Source organism: Phalangium opilio, unplaced genomic scaffold, assembly GCF_054372755.1.
Source record: "Phalangium opilio isolate 3A_F unplaced genomic scaffold, DU_Popi_V2 ptg000070l_1, whole genome shotgun sequence".
In the NCBI taxonomy this organism is placed as follows: Eukaryota; Metazoa; Arthropoda; class Arachnida; order Opiliones; family Phalangiidae; genus Phalangium; species Phalangium opilio.
Genome location: NW_028324182.1, coordinates 6,695,348 through 6,715,638, shown reverse-complemented (window position 1 = coordinate 6,715,638; position 20,291 = coordinate 6,695,348). Strand labels below are relative to the sequence as shown.

At 36.1% G+C, this 20,291-nt stretch overlaps 1 protein-coding gene across 2 annotated transcripts in view; it reads right to left on the bottom strand.

Moving 5' to 3' along the window:
* The window catches only part of LOC149661317 (adenylate cyclase type 1-like), a 57,480-nt gene extending 38,509 nt beyond the window's left edge, over positions 1-18,971 (bottom strand). The window contains exons 1-2 of one of the 2 annotated variants that reach the window (XM_089842794.1): positions 18,527-18,971; positions 16,726-17,455 (exon numbers count right to left, since the gene is read on the bottom strand). In XM_089842794.1, coding sequence (XP_089698920.1) covers positions 16,726-17,331 — 606 coding nt within the window. In that variant the 5' untranslated portion in view covers positions 17,332-17,455; positions 18,527-18,971. The remainder of the gene's footprint in view (positions 1-16,725; positions 17,456-18,526) is intronic. The other variant, XM_089842795.1, reaches the window with a different exon arrangement.
* Between the last annotated feature and the right edge of the window lie 1,320 nt (positions 18,972-20,291).

The window sequence follows — 20,291 nt, the reverse complement described above, 5'->3', positions numbered from 1 at the left end:
TTTCGTTAACCGTGAATCGAAATTCTCCATTTTCTTCTCATAACGTTTTTGTGTTCTTTTTATTTGGAAAGTTTTTTGTTGCTCCTCCATTTTTATCAAAGAAAGAAAGAAAGAAAGAAAGAAAGACGTTGCTCGGTATTCGTGTTCTCCCTTAATGGCTGAATAAACGAGCACGATCTTAGAAGACTCTCCCAACTATTGTCTTTCTTCAAGACTAAAATACCCTATTAGGGTAAAAATACCATTATACTTTAATGGGACGCTAACCTTGATTTAATATTATATTTTGTAGCGACAAAAATTATTAACAAGTGGAAATTAACTTTCGCCGTTAATAAATCTTAATACTGATCCTGCATGCAATATTTTAATTTGGATTTACATGTGTAATTAAATAATGAACTAAAAACCCGGTTCTGTCATCCGTAAATCTTAAACAAAATTAAGGATAATTGGGATTATTATAATGAAAATTTTGATAACGACTTTACCATGACGTGGTATTTGTCTATCTATTAGTAACGCTATGACAAGGAATAGCTCAGTTTGGTTGTTAAAAATTAATTATTTGTACTTATGTATGTACTTCTATAATTAATAATGAAATTAGGGATTCGAATATTTAAAATTTCATAAATTTACGTAAGTCTTAGCGATATCTGAATGTTTAAATTTTACGACATACGAGAGACGATTCTCTATACTTTCAAACTGGAGAAGCAATTTCATTAAAGGCCAGGAACATGCAGCTACGCAATAAAAGAAAAAAAGTAAATAAAATTTTAATATTTGAAAATGTAAATCCAGACCATTTTAATAATAAAAGAACTTGCAATCTCTTTAGTAAGAAGTCCCCTGAATAAAAAAATTATGTAAGGAGAACCTCTGGGGGATAGAGCGAGAACTTACCTGAAAAAAAAAAATCGATTCTTCAAGTTTAAAATATCCAATGCAGGCCAAGGTGTTGTTACAATAATTTCTTTTATTCAATTAAGGACTTAAAAAGAATGAATTTCATTCGTATAACATTTAAACAGCTTAAAAATAGACCAAATATTCGCACGTGCGAAAACGCGAGAAATATGATTGCATATTAAATCCTCGATTAAACTTATAACCTAACCTATTCTAAGCGTACGGTACATTCACCCTAAACACGTTCTATTTTGGTATTCCGTACTCTTGTCAAGCGCGTTAGGCCCGAGTTAGTCCTAACCCGGGCCTAGGCCTATAGAAGAAAAAAAAATATCCCCCTAAAAATCTTCCATAGAAGAATTCTAATCCGCAGCAACGTTACAAATCTTTTTCCGATGGAAATCTCTCTCTCTCTCAAGGAGGACTTCAGAAAGGATGCGGATAAGGAATTGGTATCCAGCATTTTCCATTTGAAAATCCCGAGTTGCATCGTGCCTACTTGTAGCAACTCCCGTAGCTTTATTCAAAGGCGGGAGTTGTATTAGCTGACACGCTAAACTAAAATGGTCCTTCAGGGATTGATAGAGAGGAAACTGTGGAAAGAAGAGAAAATAGGTTCCTTTGTGTGCCCGGAATCGAAGATGGAAAAAGATGCATAGGGCATGGGTGCAAAAAATGTTGTCGATCGCATCGAGGGCTTTTTGCCAAAATAAGAGTGAAAGATGGGTCCCTGTTGAAGAAAAAAAAAACGAAAGGGATAGATGGGAGGCCCTACAAAGGACCCACCTTTATCCGCCTTACTAGGATAAGGTGGGCAATCGCCCCAGTCCTTAATCTGACAGGTGAAAAATCAATGTCGCTACAGAATAGGAAGTTTTCGGTTAGATCACCGAAACTCTTGTCCCATTGCCAGGTTACAATCTCGTATGAAGGAATTCTGCATCCTAATCGAGTTGGAAATAGTTTCACACGCGTTGTAAACTCGCGTTGACATAAACTATCTGTATTCTACCCCAAATTGTCACGCTTTCTTATGGATTTCCTATCCACGATCTATCTATTATTTCTCAAGATCAGATTCTACCGAAGTATAACGATACCACACGTATTACTAGTTACATAAACTCTCTTACGCTACCCTTGGTCTCTAGTATATTCTAATACTGAAATGTATCGTAATGTATTCGAACTTGAAGGTTGAATGAAGTAGATACCAAGTAAAGGGTTAATATCTACTGATAGTATGTTTCGGTCGAACTAACATATGTGCATTCACGATTTCACCTCGAATACAGGCGATTCAAAGTTATCCCTAACTTTTATCCTATGAGAATACGATTCACCAATGATTACTTAACCAATATTAAGCCTATTTTTTTCTTTACGGGGATAAATGCAATATTTATTATTATCCCTCCTCCCAATAATAACTATAGTGTCAACAGAAATTTTAATTGAAACACTACCTAGTAGAAAAGTATCTTAATCATATTTATACGTAAATTTATCAATCGTCACTACAAATTGGGTTAAATTTTATCTTCTTATCTTTCTTATGCAGAATTTAAATTTGCGTGTCCTTTTCGATAGGAACGCGATGTTCTTATCTTGACAGGTAATTTGCGAGAGATCAAAAGACGGTATTGGCGTAGAAGGAGAGAGAAGGACACCGTCTCGAAAGAATGTCAGAGAATTCTTTGAGAGAATGTATAAGAAATGGCTATAGCCCTTAGAAAAAGATACTCGACTCTTTCATTCAATATTATTATTATTCTAGAGATTCTCTCTTGGCACTACTTATTTTTAGAGGAAGAAAATAATCCACTTAATTTAGATGCTATACTTTTGGAAAAACAGTGAAAGCGGATGAATATGCAATGTAATACATCATTGGAAAGAAAGTTAGAGCGTGAACAGAGGTAGGTATATCACTAACGACTTTGTGATACAGGGATAGATTTAATTTTAGAAGTAGAAATGGAGAACAGAGTAATTTGGGCGCGAGTCAAAGTCCTGGACCCCCTTCCACGGGACGGAGGGGTATGAAAGAAGAGGCGGGTCGTAGTGACAGTGGTAAAAAGGAATTACGTATTTTCGCCGTCCCCATCAGCAACGTCATCAAAACAGTTTACGTGAGCCAATAAGATACTTTAAACTTTTCGTTACGTGTTGGAGGGAGGGGCTCTTTACTGGGCTATGAGTCGGAATAACTGAAGTAAATACTAACCGTTCTCCATTCCTACTTCTAAAATTAAATCTATCCCTGGTGATAATCTAAATGGTTATCAACTTAAAAATTGAGCGAGAAAGTCTAGCGTTTAATCTTAATAGATGCATGCCAGAACTCTGTTTCACGTTTTGGCGCGAGAAATCTCGCACGTGATTTTCATTTTTATTCGCGAATTAGTTCGAGTGCAATTTAAGCTTTAATCTTACGCATTTTCGAATAAATTTTAAAAAAAAATCCTTATGTAAATTGCCCTTTATGTTTTCAAAAGATTAATAAAAAGTTGTATAATTTATTAAGTCTTAAAACGTTCTATCGCGGTTTAATCTTTAAAACACAGAGTTTAATTCTCGGGAGGTATGTATACCCATTTCGTAATATATTTCTAGATTCATTATGATTCGATATGTTTTCTTTAGTTTTAAAAACCGTTCGATTTGGGTCATTAATTCCAAAAGTGCTTTACCGAACTTTTTTTGTTTTGAAAGTAAGTTGTGGAATAGAATTTCCGAAGGCGTTTAACTTTCAAAACCATTTGTGGTAACGCGATTTTAAGCGAGCGTATACAGTATAATCTATAATAAAAATCAATAGGGTTGGACACTTTTCACAAATTTTTGAAATTCAGCAAGATTTCCTTGATTGGGAATTTAAAAATATGGAAATTCGATATTTCAAATTATGGCAAGTACTCAACCCATCGATTACGACAAATTTATCGCTCCCACACTCTTAATTTTTAATTAAAAATCCTTGGGCGCTTTATACCCGTGTATGGATGACTATTACTAAGTTATAATTCAATTGAAAGGAAAATATACCGCATTTAATATTATTTTTATCGCCATTGTTTAAAACTTTAAACTGTTATTATTTATTGTTTAATATTGTTAAATATTATAAGTCGTAAAGCATAAAAGTAAGGATGATTAAGCACGGAGTGGAAGTAGGGCTATTAAAACAAGGATGATTAAGCACGGAGTGGAAGTAGGGCTATTAAAACAAGGATAGTAAAGAATAACGTAGGAATTATACACATAATACGTAGTATCAGAAGGGGATAATAGAAGGATGACACTCTGTATCCCAGCTCATCCTTTTTGTTTGCTCTCCTGCTCATCAAACTTCAGATGGGCATCGCACCGTGCAGGGTGAATTCTACACTGTTTTGGTTGGTACTAAAGCTCAGCCGTCAACCCACAAGCGCTCTTTGACAAATAGTTAAGCGCTAATAGAGTAATGATGAGGGAACTATTTATCGCGTCTATGATTAGGTTTAGTAACCTAGCTCCAAATATTAAGGGATGTTGGGGAGAATCAGGTTACAATTACCCCGCTTTGTGGTACACTTCTACCAAAGAGAAATATTTTATACTTCTGGTTGTATTTATACATATCCTAGCTGGCACCACATAGCGCATATAGCTAGTGTTTTATCATGAAGTGATATCTAGTTTATCAGTCCTAACGTAGGTCCGGAGTTAATCCCCGCCTCTAAATTACAACCAGCATCTCATTGGTTCTTGAAAACTCACGTCAGCACGACGCGAATGACGAAAATTACTTATTTTCCGACTGAGGAGAGGCGAAATAGCTTGGCGCCTCCTTTTACGTCCCCCCTTATATTTTGAAAGGGGACTGGGACTATGGCGAGCGAATACTTAGGCATCTTATACCTTCTCCCTAGTAAACTATATTGCTTCTTGGTTTTATATAATACTAAATCACAGATAGCTATATATTTTAAATAAGGTTTCAGTTTATAAAGAAATTAATTCTGATTTGCATTTGAACTAACTTAAAAAAAACTTTCTATTTGACTTTAAAAGAAACCAGTTAAATCAAGTTTTATAATCGAAAAATTTGTTATAGATATTATGGCATATTTATTTTTATATAGCGTAATCCAAAGCAGCCACATATTAGCTGTCAAGTTTATCTAAAATTCTATCAAAGTTAGTTTTCGAATGATATTGTATACCTGTCGAATAACTCTTATCCTTTACAAAAGAAAACTTCAAGTTAAAACAAATTGGAAATCAGGATTATACAATTTAGCCCGGAGCTGAATCCAGGGGGAATAGATTTCGAGTTTTGATTGGGCAATTGTCACACGAGCTAAGAAGTTTCTTTCAATTTTTATCGGATTCCGGCGGTGTACCAGAAAGTGACTAGCGTATAAATGGGTCATAAAATGATAATTTTACCGAACAAAAAGCCAATAGAATTCGTAGGTTTTTTTTCTTCATAATAAATCGAAATATCTTTTATTTTCGATCAATTCATCATTGATTTTCTAAAAAGATTTTTACCTTTCAACGTGTAACTAATAACTTGAAATGTAAAAATGAAACAACACCCGTTTTTCATCATTTTCCATGTGATATTTTACATTTGGATAGATAATTTTTCATTTCAAGAGATATTTCTCCCAACGTTGACCCCTTGACCTTATTTTAATTATTTTTAACTAGTATCTCTTGAATTTTTGTAGTACTGAGGACTACTTTGAGTAATCGTTGTAAATGTTTTAAGTTCGTTTTTTTTTGAAAAAGTTAAGGAAGAATTTATTTTTTACTTTGAGTCTTTTTGAAAAACAAATGTATATTTTTTTCTGTAGTAGTAAAATTTATGGCGTTTAAAATTCAGCTCAAGCTGTTACGTTCTTTAGTAAATAAGTTGTTAAAAACAAGCCTTTACATTTCGTAGTAGTATTACAGTCATATTTATTCAAGTTCTTAATGAGACCTTGAAAATCTATTACTGCCAATATATTTCTGTTGAAGAAACGTACGGAGCGACCACTTTCGTACAAATACAACGTTTAACATCGCGTGTCAATGCCCATCAACTTTCTGCTCATTAACAAACTAACCATGAATAAGCTTTAATATAATTCCACGTTATTTATTTAAAAATATCCGTTTTCTCAAAAATCCAACTGCGTTTAACGTTTATAAATAAATGTATGTTGATTTTTCCTAGAATTTCCTTTTAAACTCGTTAAATTGTAGCGCGAATATTAATTAAATTACGTAAATTCAAAATACCTTATTTTTGAAGCCGAACATAACTCGGGACTTTAGAAATTAATTTAAAACTAAATAACATTTCTATATCATCATATCCAGTTCCACATTCGCTGCGGTTTAATCGGGCAAAATCTCAGGGACCTCAAGGCGTAACAAACAACCGTACAAGGGGCCTTTTTCTAACCCTTGATTAACCCTATCTTAAAAGTAAAATCTTAGCTTCACACCAGACCCGAGTTTTGTTTTAACCTGATCAAATTAACGCAATCTTTATCCTGGGAACGAAAAATTCCAATGGCAGTGGAGGCCCCACCTATTTCACGCTTCAAACTCGAACCCCAATAATTGACCTTATCCCTAGCATGCCGTTAACCCCTATTTGACCCTCAGTCACCTCTCTAATGTTGCATCGTACATTTTTTTTAAAACAAAAAACGGCTTTCTCTAGCTAACGCATTAACTAAACTGAGAACGTTAAGGTTTTCCAGCCAAGAAAAGTTTATCTCGGTTCTTGTTTCAAACTGAAACTACATCCTTAGTTCAGTTCAGTTCGGCTACGAACAAGTGAGAATAGACAGCACTTTAAATGAATTAAAGTCACTCCAGGACTAGCTCTCAGTAACCAGTGCCAAACTATTTAAAAACAAATCTAACAAATTTTCGCTACGAAAAACATCGAAATGTTCTTAGGCTCGTGAATTAATTCTTAAAATATACGTAAACATCACGTGTATTTCAAGCTGGATGAAAAATGCACCGTAATAAACCCGGTGAAATTTGAAGAGAAATTTTATATCCTCAGTCTAACATGATTTACGTGATTTCACGCCTTCATATCACGTGACTGATTCGCCAGCTGGTGTTGTAATCGGGCAAGGGGTACCCGATAAATTTTAATCCTATATACTCTGGTTGGTTAAATGTTATATACTACAGCGAAAGCTGAGACTGATTAATACCGTAAAAACGTAATCTTTGTAAAATATGGTTGAAAAGAATGAAATCTTACTTTAAACATAAAAAGGTTCAATAGCCTCCATTCAAACATAATTGAATTTTGAGTTAAATTACTTAATTAAAGAGTTTGTATCAAACATGATGGCAAAATGTCAGTGCTTATTTGTAAGCGCAAGGAAATAAATGAACAGGATAATTTCATTCTCAGTGAAATCGAAAACAGCACTAAATATATTTAATCAGAAGTAAGATAAGGGACTAGAAGTACTGAGCTAAGTTGCTAACCAAATTCTTCACTTGGCGAAAGTGAATATTCTTGATAACACACCAACGGTTGGCCCTCTGGTAGCGGTTTCTGAGTTTTCCCTCTAAAACGTGAGACGCTCGCGGCGGTAGACGGCCGAACTAGATTCAAGCACCAGCGTCCATGTTCCGCGGCTTTAGGTTGAGGGGAAGCGGGTAGGAAATTTTTTGGAACTCGACCAATTTTTGCTCTCTAGTGTAGGCGCGATGGAAGCGGCATAAAATCCTCAAATTTGTTCACTAGTGCCAGGATCTACTACCAATGCTAGAGCTCTTTACTTCTAGTCCCTTACACTACTTCTGATTTAATAAAAAATTTTAAAATACCCTAACCACTTTTGACACCTTTTCTCGCCAGGCATATTTCCAGATTATACCGTTAAATATGCAAATCTTCGCTTCGCCTCACCACTAATAACGCGTACAAGGTAATACATAAAAATACATAAAATTATTAAACGTTTCGGCACCCATACCTTACCAAATAAGGTAAGTTTAATGTTCATAAAGACCTCCGGGGTTAATTTTTTTATCATTTTAACGGAATGTCAAAGCGAAAGAGAGAAAGTTAAAGGTAAGATAGCTAATTTTTAAAATTATCGCTATCTACCATCATTTTAAAAGCGGAAAATAGTAGGAGATGACTAACCAAGGAGTCTAACACTTGATAACAACCAACCAGTTCCGTAATAATAATAAAATTCTTAGAATTGAGTAGGCTAAATAAGTTTTGGAAAGTATCCTACATTGAAATTCGAAGAAGTTTTGGGAAAAAATTAGATACAACTTATGTTTGCAGCAAAGAGAAACGTACGGCGGATTAATATATAACGTTAAACATCACACAGCATTGCAAACTGTATTTGAATAAGAGTATGAAAAAAACTTGGGCGATGGTTGCATACCGTTATCACTCTCTCTCTATCGCTTCAGGGTAAAGATGTTTAAATTTGGTTTTTTTTTCTTTAATTTTTATTTTTAAAAAGTCATCTTTAGACCGTTTGAGTCTGCGCAGGCGGGGGAGGAAAGGGTAGGTGACTAGGAGACCGGAACCTAACGACGTAACTTTAAATTTAGAGTATGATCCGGAAAGAGGAAAGACTTGGCCCTCTCTCTTTCTCCCCATCTCTCTACTTCTCGACGTTGCTGGCACTCTAGTCAAAATAACGTTAACAGAAAGTCGAAGGTCTTTTTTATTTTTGAGTATTTTTTCTAACACCCTTGCATTTTTAATCGAAAGGGTTTTTTGATAATTTATAATATTTTGGTAAAGGATGTCCGAGGTGTTGGATGCATACTGGTGAATTTACAGAAATATAATTTATACAATTAAAATAATTAATTATTGGGGAGTTAATTAATTTGTTTCTTGGCATCTGTTATATATTTGATAGTTTCAAATTAAATTGAATTGGGTGTATATAAATTGTTGAACGATTTGAATACAAGTGTCCGATACCACGCTCGGAGATCAGGGACATGACGTGGGTTGGTTAGAAACAAAATTAATTTAAGAGTTATGTCTTCCGAGTTGCAGTTTTTCAAACATCCTGCATGGTTTTATGACTGGAATACGTTTAGGGTTAAGAGTATCTTTTATCCTACGCTATTTATGTTAATTATTGATTTATATTACGTAATAACGTATAGCTTTGAATTATAACAGATGTATTGACATTTTTTTTTCGAAGTCAGTTAAACCTGTTAAATATCTTTCGAGTCAAAGTCAAGTATTGGCGGTTATTTTAGGGCGCGACATTTTGACAGTCTTGGTGAGAAACGCGCCATCAGGGACTTGAATTCCGATTACGACAGACAGTAAGGCAAGTTAGGAAACCTTGTCCCAAGTGCTAACGAGAAAGAGAGTTATCGCCAACACGCCAATGTATAACTGAAGAGGACAAAGTAAAATAAAACGCTTCTTCATAAGTATCTGTCAACTGAAGTCAGTTTTTTGGGGTTTCTTGTTCAATAAACCTTTTCGACTTAAAAAAGGGGGTAGACAACCCTCAGTATCGGGACGTACAACAGAGTTGATACATTGACGTCTCTCTGCGCACTCTCGTGATACAAAAAAGACTACAGCGCAGGCGCCAAAAAGCGAGATGGAAGGCAAAGTTTTACCCCCTTTGAGTTACATTCTGAAAGACTTGTCTATCCTAACTAAACTCGAAACTTGAACTGATTCTACTTAAAGTTTCATACACTGGTTCACTATCATCTTGGAAAAAGGTGTTTCTTGCCTATCGTTCATTATTCAATATCAGAGTTTTAAATTGGTGATCATGGAAGAATGAAAAGCAACCAAAACCTCATGAGCTGACATTTTGTACAATAGTTTATTAAAGATAGTTGTATAAAGACCGAAATTTAGGGTGCGGGTCACCTTATAATCACATTTACACAATTTTTAACAGAGTTGAAGAAAAATATAGTCTGCGTGGGATTTAATTGGGGTAATTTACTCGGGTTATTGAAAAGAAAAAAAAAACAGGTTGACGAAGTACAAGGTGATTAAAATATATCTTGTTGAACTTGTTTCAGTACGGTGACTACGGTCCCAAGATATTTTCGTAGGAATATTTTTATTTTTCATTCATTCTTCAAAGTTCGACCGTTGGCTCGCTTCCAAATGGCCCCACCCTGATAGCTAGCACCCATAAAAATTGAAGGGACACTACTCGGGGGTAGGACCGACAGGGTTGGGTAATGTTATATATTGTTAACCCGTTCAATATCGTCGTCAACCTTCCAACAGTCTCTGGCGAGGGGTAGGCTTTGCAGCCTAGTCTGGGGATCGTTCCGGAGTTGGGTCTTTGCATCGGAAAATGAAATGACCCCCTCTACATCGCCCCAAAGTCATTTCTCACTGTGTCAATCCCTTTTTTTTCAGGATTAAAATTGTTTCCGGATACGCTATATAGTTGGGTTTTGGGGATAGCGCCCCCACGTGGTAATGGCCGAGGATGAGTTAAAGACACCAGGGGGACCTAAAGTCGACACAGTAAAGATTTTCGAAGAAATATTTAAAGGTCAAATGGTTCAAATTCCGAAAACAACTTTTTTTTTATATATGGAAAGTTTTAAAAACAATATATTTGGGCATGAGGATTAGATAGATACCCAATATGAGACTTGAGAAGCTTTCTAAAATATTTTCTATCTATAATCGATCGATTATATTCGAGGGGATAACCACTCTTAAGATTTTGTATTTCAAGGCAATTTTTTATGATTCTTCTATACATATAACCATCCAGAGTTTAAATTCCCAAGACGCATCGTGCAATTTTCGTACATATGGTAAACTTTACCATAACACAAACAATTTTTGTCATTAAGAGAGGCGAACTAAGCCTCGGTTAGGCCTTGGTTAAGTCTACGTGAAAAAAGCCTTCTGATAATCAACCCAACAAACCATAAGCTGTCTAGGGAACGGCCTTTGGTTCTGGTACTGTATCAAGATGAAATTTATCTCGTATGTACCCCGTGAGAGAAGCCTTAATTTTTTAGTTGACGTATAAACGCAACACGCTTGTCAATGCTAACTAGGATAGAACCAGGATTTTCCCGCCTTATCGTCTAGTGTCACGTGACAAACGTCTACCTGTCTAACGCCCGAAGATTAGCGACTCGGAAATTAACAACATACCAGCGCTTGACACTCGAGAGACATTGCCTAGCTCGCTGTTGATCGTAATAAAAAAAATGTTATTAAATGCCTACTTTTAATCAGGGCTGAGATGTTTGGGTTCAAAAAAAAAAAAAAAATACAAGGTACTAGGACGTTTTCGTCAGATAGCTTTCGTTAAAGTCGCGTTAATCTAATACTTGAACTGAAATGTCACTTTTGATAGTGACATAATTGTTAACTCGTTAGAAAGCTTTGAAAAAAAAAGGGCTGGAGATTAAACCAGTTAACTTAAAATGAAAACGGACAAGGTGATTAAAGCGCTAGTTTCGTAATTTTGGCTTTAGTTACAGAATGCATATTTAAAAATTGAATTACTCTGATAATTGTTTACGTATGCAAGCCACAGTAAGGTCCTCTTTGGACAAATGAGGTGACGAAGGAAATCTTTCGACAACAGCTTTTGGCTTTTAAACTTGGGGTCACAGAGGTGAAACTATGGTGTTTTGCTGGTGTACAATATTCTAGGGCTTTACGTTTAAAATACTTCATATTAATGGATACAAGCGTTAATGACGTATTGAAAGGTACTATTATAATCCGAGGAAACAAAAAGTGTACTATAATAACAAGGAGATATACGAATAACCCTGGAATAATTACTCAGATATTAATGGCGAAATAATGTTAGGTTTTCCAACCCCCACGAAACTCGATATTTTTGACGCCTAGGCTTAGTATACCAAAAAGTTGCCGAATAATGGCCGCGTAAACCTAGAACAGCCTTAATTGGTCTAGAAAGGGTTATAAATCAATTTTCACTCTACCTCTACGACATTATCTCAACCCAGCCGGAATTTTCAAGGGACCAACGAATTTTTATTTTTCTTTTAATTTATCGCTAGTTAGTTTAAAAATAAACCTAAATTTGAGAAAGGTCGACGTGGCTCGAGAGAATTAGGTAATTAAATCCATGAGAGTATTCTTAGATATTTGTGTGTCGGTAACATTTTACCATTGCTGGTAAGTTACTGCATCTAAATTTCTGTACAAATTACGAACAAAACTGGCATGGCATTCATTTATTTCTCAAGATTTGAACAGGTAATTTACCTAGTAAATTTGTTTTTAAATTACGGTAATTTCACGTTTACTAATAGTAAAAGGTCACTTTGCGTCAAGAAAATAGTACGAATCTATTTAATTATGCTATGAATCTTGAATTTTAAATACCCTACAAAATTCTTGGTGCTCAGAAGAAATATTTTTTAAGAGGCAACGTCTCTCACATTCGTCATTTCTATTTATCTTTGCTAACACATCTTGTACATAATTTGATTCCGACTTCACGTAGCTCGACATTCCATCGCAAAATGTATTAATTCTTGATAATAATACAGCAGGTTACGTAAGAAAAATTGGGAGACAATCAAGAACAGAGGGATTACTGCTACAATCGCAATGGCTTAGTCATTTTCCATCAGGAGGTTCTTAACTTCTTTAGTTGTTAAAGGGGGAGACGACAGGGAAAGGAGAGAGAGGGGCCGAGTTAAGGTCTTAATGGTAAAAGTCTTAAGTCTTTTGGTCTGCTCCTAATAAGCAACGTCTGTTAGCATTTTCAGAGGGTCTCGCCCAGCTTTTCTTGAAATAACAAACCGAATGGCAATCTCCCCCACACCCCGCCATGCATCTCCCTTGGATTTAAGTCGACCCTGTTCTTACCAAAGGGAAAGTGAACTAGTTCCAAAACTGACCTACAGAAGCAGAGATACTAATAAGAAAAAGCATTATAGAAATTTCGTTTCAGTAAATCCTTTTCAGTATAGTATAGTCTGCATAAAATAGGTTTAGTTAGTTACTAGTCCACTAAAGTCCTTCTGTTTTAAGCCATATTTAACGTCTTTGTAGTCCACATGCCCATCAATGTTCCGTCTTATGAAACAAGGTGGTCAAACATCAGACTCCATTTTACCCGGGCCGACTTTTAGAAGGGTTAATTAATAATAAAGGTTTCGCTTTGTAAGATAGAACTAATTACTATGTCTCCAGAAACAATCGGAGGTAGAAATCACGGATTACGGGGAATCCGATAAACGATATTCACGTTCTTATAGGTAATTACTTCATTACCCAATATGGTAATTAATTATTGGTGATATAAATTATAGGTATTTTAACAAAGTATAAATTGATTTTTCGTTGAAGAAAGTTAATTTTTAAAAAACGGTTCAGAATAATTGGAAAAAATATTCACGTCAAGATAAAATGGAATTCGCATTTCTCAGTCTTACGAAAATAATGGAAAATCCTTGGTGTGAATTTTTAAAATCGAAAATTTTCCTAAGATACGGAATTTTCGGATAACAGAAGCTATAAATAGTTTATCTATGGGTAATTTAACACGAATATAGTACATTTTCGATCAAAATTGACATATCTGATAATATTTTATTAACATAAGCGAGTAGCTATTTCCAATCAATTAAACAAACAGTATAGGAGCTACTAGATTCTTCCAAAAACAAAAGTATACCATCTTTCATTCAATTAACACCTTAATTTTTGTGAGAACCGGCCCTAAGACCGCTCAATTATAAGTATATTTTCGAGCTCAAATTAACGCCAATTACAAGTTTCAATATCCCTTGATCGGCTGATTTTCAGTCTTCAATAGGGGGACTCTAGGAAAACTCCCTTTCTCTCTCACCCTCTCGCCTATGTAACTTCCGGCGAATTTTCGCACCTTCTTAGCTTTACGCTCCAATGGTTTTTAGTCGAGAGAAAGTCCGTAAGGTTAATACCAACCAAAGAATAGGAATAAGAATAAAAAATAAATTCAGGCGGGAAAAGCTAGCGCCAAAACTGCCTAGAAACGGAATACGTGATATTCGTGTACGGCCAGTTAGGTCGATTACCTTTATGGAGCTCTTGGACATCTGGCGCGCTTTCATCCTCTAAAGAAATCACCCTTAATTAAGTCCGAGTCTAAAATATATTAGTAAAGATTCTAATTACGAAAAAGACACCTTACTATAAAATTGAAGAGGTAATTTTTATGTCTCAAAATAAAAGATACCAGACTGAACATATCTGCAGATGCATCGACGGTCTAATCACTCTCAGGGTTTTCATCGCTTGGCAACAACTATTTTTGAGTCATAGGCTGTTTAAATGCCCAAAAGAGTGAAATATTTTTCTCAAAGATGGCTTGTTAAACACGTGCTAAACCACGTGGTTTTTTTTTAATGTTAACGTGGGTTTGTTTAAAAAGGGAGAGTGATTTTGGAAGGGTTTACTCTGACTCCAGTATCTACAGTCTCCTTGGAGAAGTAACTCAAGCTTCCCCTCCACCTAACAGTCCCTTTTCAAAGTTAAAGAAACTAATTAAGATTGTACTAAATTTTGATTCATTAACGCAATGATACAAATCGCTACTTGTCGACAATCGGGGTTGGTGTTTTGACAAGTTGTTTAATAACTTTTAGACTTAAATTGTTCTTGCATAAGGGTCTTCTTTAGTTCTTGGCAATTATTTCTACGAATGTTTTGGAGAGGTTTCTAGTTAAGAGAGATGTAGCTTTGACATTTTCACATTTCCCTTGAGGGGAACGACGAGTGAAATTCATACTTTCGGTTTTGTACACAGAGGAGGTTCCCCACGAGAACGTCTTAATGACGCGATTAAAAATTTAAATTATTATTTTTGCGACAGCTAACGCGTAACGAGATGCAAAATGAGAAAGCCATCATTATAAAGAACAGTACGTGTGGAAGAGATCACTTATGTCATCCAAAAATCACAATACCTTTCAGATCAAAAAAATAAGTTCACTAAACTTCAGAGACCAATATGAAACTTGATGTATAATTACAAAATAAATATAATCAGAAACCTTTAAATTATATCACCATTAATTACATAATTACCATACCTAATTAGGTAATGAGTAATTAGTTTAATTAATTGCTGGTCTGATCTCAACCACACTGTAAGAATATGAATATATATTCTAGAAAATGTCACATTCAATGGCGTGGCTTATACGGGTACCAGTATATTTTAAAACTTGGCGTCGACTTAAACGCGAACGTCTGCCCAAATTAAGCCGAACTGAATTGTACAAAGAATTGCCGCGTATACGTTCGCGTATAATATAAGGCAAGGAACAAATTAGAACCTCTAACAAATAGCTTCAAGTTTTAGTAGAAACTTCAAACACGAGCTAAATTAAATTTCCCAGGGAAACAGCAGCGGCAGGTGTTTCAACATTGGTTGGAAGAAGTTTTATTGACCCCCAAACCAAAAAGAGAGGTTAGTTTAACCACAGGGAGAGCGCCTATAACATTTTTTTACGGTCAAAAACTACAAATTTACAGAAATAACTCTGCATGCGTTGGGTATAAAAAAGTTTAAAACTGGCTTATTTGATCGAATTCAGTATCAAGTAATTGAAAATATTTTGGGGACTTTTGGTTATACTGCAAAGGGTTAAACCAAGGGGCAAGTCACTACCAATATCTACCATACTTCTGTCGGTTTTGCCTTAAATTAAGTGTGTTTCGTAGTGAACTGTCCCTTGATATCGGTTTATACCGCCTTTTTAATTGGCGTTACGAGTAAAAAATTCTTTTACTTTCCAATTTTATGGAGACCCACGCAAATATTATCAAAAATGGGTGTAATAGCAAAATAGTGTGCAGTGCTGAAGAAGTCGGTTTTATTTTAAGGAAAACTTGAGAATTTAAGAATTTTTAGTTTTTACGATATTTGAATGAAGGTTACAAGAAAACATCGCGTTATATTAGAAGGAACTAGTAAACATTCATTAACCCTGGCATATATTTTTTCGGTCGCTTTTAAGTTTCGGATAATTGATAATAATAGCTTATAAAATTGTTTGTCTACTGATTGATTTCAATTTCAAAAGAAATTGATAAAAATAGAAATATTCGGGTTTATTATCCGTCTGCCTTTGGCCATGTAATGGGATATCAAGAATTCAATGGCGTTACGTAGCTTTACCCTCAGGCATACATACATTTAGCGAACATTTGTCCGCTAAGTTCGCTGATAATATTAAAGATTCAATGTTAATTTATTTATTACAGTCGTATCGCTTCGGGTTTCGTTTAATGAAGGGCAGGTTTGCGGTCATATATGTTTCGCGGAGTCAAGCATCTACGAGGAGAGGTATAGCTTTGGCCCACCCAACTTGTTTCATTATTTAATCCGTATACTCTATTTCTCTTCAGCATTTGAATTTACCGGCTCGATAAGAGAAAGTATAAATTTCCTTTTAATTTCAGCTCGTTTAATATAAAATAAAGGTATTTCCGGTGCATTTTCGAATTTCGATTCAGAGTGCGGGGTTGACTTAATATTTTACACGCTTCCAGTCAAAAAATATTGGAAAAGGTTAAAGACGACTGTTTATACAGCTACGGACACGAAGCAGGGCAATACAAAACTGCGTGGAAAACAAACCACGATGTGACCTTAACCCCTTTGCTTGGTTTCATAGTTGCGTTTCTCTTTTCGTGCTTAAGTAGCCAAGATCTATTCGAAACACAGCGTCGTGTTCCAAAGTGAGTTAACAAGCCTTGAAATTAACTAAATCTGTCTTAACCCATACCCTTAGCAAATACAAAATGACACAGACCTGTTGCCATTTGAGCGCCGGAAATTCGTAGGCCAATGTAGCGGCGATAGCCATATGTAAAGCCGGTAGAAGAATTCCCAAGGTGAAGGCGATCCTTGTCCTGATGGGTAGCAAAGTATAGGCAACAAACGCGGCCAAAGTTATTTCCCAGACTCCATCAGCGGGGCTATGAGGCGAACCCCACGAACCAGATCCCCATCCTCCGGACGCAGGTTGACCTTGTCCAATGGTCAAGGGTAAAGCGAGAACGCACGAGCCGACACAACACGCCAAGATGCCATAACACAGGGGAGGGACACTTTGACCGTCGCTAAGTAATTGTCCGCGTCTCCAGGCCAACAGGGAGGCGAAGATTAGTGCGTGGAGGGCGTGGATTATCGCGGCGATGGTCGGGGCTCGATGGTACGCCGCGTGAAGTACCGCCAAGGTCAACGCCAACGATACGTAGATGCTCAAAACGGAGGCAACGGAGGCCTGTTGCAATTTACAATTGTACCGTTGGTACAGAGCTTCCAGTTCGCCATTCTCGAAACGTCGCCGACGTAACAAGACCCTCGAGAAGGCAACTTTACGATGAGAAGGGATTGCTTTCACGGAGTGGTCCATTTCGTTGGTTACACCGCGAGAGGTTCGCGAATGTATCTAGCAAGCGGTAATGCTGGAAATTTCAATCTCATTGGTGTACACGAAGTTATATATTAAGTACGTTACGCGCTTCAACTTGTGCATTCTGTTAACAAAACATAAAATAAAACCGTTATTGAATAACCTTAAACTTTGAACCCGTTTTACGAAAGACAAAAGTAAAATTCTACGCCGTAATTTCCAAGCAATATAGCATTTAATATCTCACAAATTCGGGTCAACATTAAAGCTCATATAAGCCAAATGCCACGAGACATTACAAACTCAAACGTTTTGACTTTAAGACAGTAAAGAAAATCTCCTATCTTATCACAGACGGGAAAAAGAGGCCTAACGCATTAGTCACTATCCCATAAACAATTTTTATTTTATTATTCTTTTTTTAAATGAAGACAAGTTTATAGGAATCTGATTAACATAAATCAACCCTCACTAGATCTATTCGTCTCCTCGTAATAGTAACTGAGGAAGCGTATCTTATATCAAATCTGGGAGTTTTCCAAGGGGGCACGTCTACGCAATAAGCGAGCAAATTAACGATACGTGATCGTAAATTGAAATTAAAATTTCTTACAGGCTAAATTAACTTAATAAAGGTCTCCACCTCCCGTGTTATTAAACTAAGTTTAAACTACTTTAAATGAATTTGAAGTTATTAGACTTATGGCCTACGCGTTTAATCTTAAGCCGGTCGATTTAGGTAGAGACTCGCAACTCGTTAAAGTACTTATTAAGTCATTAACTTGAACTCTTGATTTAATATCGATTATAATGACTATAAAATACTTGGAATTAATTTGCAAATGGGTGTTATATAAAGTTTCAAAAGATTTTTTTATTAAATTTGGATTTACTTAAAACTTACATTCTAACCATTATAATACCACGGCGCAAAAAAGCCAGAGGGGACTGTCACTTGGCGGAGAGCAGAGGGGCTAGCCACTTCCCGTAAAAATCGGAGATTTTGAGTACACGCGGTTCCTTTGACTTGCCGTGCAAAGAAAACTCATTGGCGTACAAGTAATTTAAGCGGTTAGCCCCTCGTTAAAGACGAAGCGTAATAATAGGTCAAACTAATTAATACATCAAGTATTTTAACTAATTACAACTAAATTAATCTTAAGACGCCTGTCAAAACAAATGATGAATGACTTACTTTTAGGCTGAATGTGGGAAACCACGATAATACAAAGATGCAAATGATCAAATTCAATGATTAAACAATACAACACTGAAATATCAAAGATGTGCAATAAAACGGCAAAACCACGAGCGAAGCAACTACAGTTGACGTCCTAGCGAAAAAGTTGATTAACAATGACACTGAACTAAACTTTTACATTTTCAAATCGCCGAGCACGAGATGGTCTAATTAAAAATTGAAGATTACGAATTAGTCCAGTCTAAATTTTGCAGTTGGCGTGGTTTTTTAGCCATATTTTGGCCCTGGAAACAAAGGAGGACCCCCCTATAGAGCCTCCGTTTAAAAAATAAAAGCTAGGGGGCGAAATATCTGTCGGGAAACTCGGGCCAGCAGCACGACCGCCCAGTGTTACCAGCATTGGCCTTAGAGCGAATGAAACTGTAAGGATAGATTTTAGTATGGGGAATCAGTAGAAAGACAGACAGACAGGGTAGGATGGTGGGTAAACGCTGGCTTATAGCGACACCTGCCCGCTAATAGGGGAAACTTAGAGCGGGGGAACCTTTCTTAAAGGGGAAAACACCGCAAGGTCTTTAATCTTTTTTTTTATAATCGAATGTTTCGGAGATCATCTTTATACATGATGTAAAAGTGGAGACTGGAGAGAGTGGGAAAACGAGTTTTGGTTATTTCTAGATGTGGCGTAATCATATAGTCTCCACGAGAGCATAAAGATTTTTTTAGACCAATTAAACTAATTTTCTAAAATAATAATGAAATAAAGGACAATGGAGCGGAAGAAGACGACTTTTGTTATCTCATTTCTGTTAGTTTTTTTCGTAGAAATTATAACCAAAATGGAAGTAGGCTTACTAAATCAGAAACTTTAGATAAGAAAGTTGTTCATTCGGTGACACTTTTCCGTCGTCAGCAAACACTCTCTGGGTTGGAGTTTCCGGTTCCGGGTCGTATTTACAAAACTAAACACGTCTGCGACCCAACATACCCACACGGTTGACTTCCCTTCCTAACCTAAACCGTAAATGCCGCTATTTATCGCGAGAACGCTTCTGGGATGAAACTTCTAACGTTGCCATGGAAACGCATCCTTTTCCAGTTTTCCTTCTCAGCTCTAGGCTGGCTCAGATCGGGATGCCGACTCACGAAAACTCCCGCGGGTCAAAGATAGAGGCTTGAGAAGGAGAAACTAAAGGGGAAGATGGCCCCCCTCCTTCCTAAAATCTCTCAGTCCAGTAATGTGTCGAGAAAAGGAAATGGCTCCAGGGGGTGTGGGGTTTAGACGGAGACCCCAAATAAACAGAGAAAAACAATAAACTTATTTCATTCGATCTTTCATACCTAAACAAAGGGGTTATAGAAAAAGAATCAATACTAATACACCTCTGGGAATGAAGTTGTTTTTTTGTTTTTTTATTTATTCTAATCCCGGTTTTATAGGTTCTATAGTCCTTTAGCAGCTTGGTTTCCTAAAGAAAAACGCGGTACTCAAAGGATATAGCATCTAACATTAATGTAATTACCAATTTGAGGATAAGCTATTGGTTTGTAGTTTAAACCATTTCCCAAAAGTTAATTTTGAAAAATAAGAAGACCCAATTGAATCTACTGAATTAAAGGAAACGCTAATCCAATTTGAAATACCCACCAATTCATATATGTCCTAAGGATAAGCTTCTCTTGAAACTATTTCCTTTATAGACTTAAGGTCATTGGAAAATGGGACTCGAGAAAGCAGTCTTAAATAAAATTGAAAAGA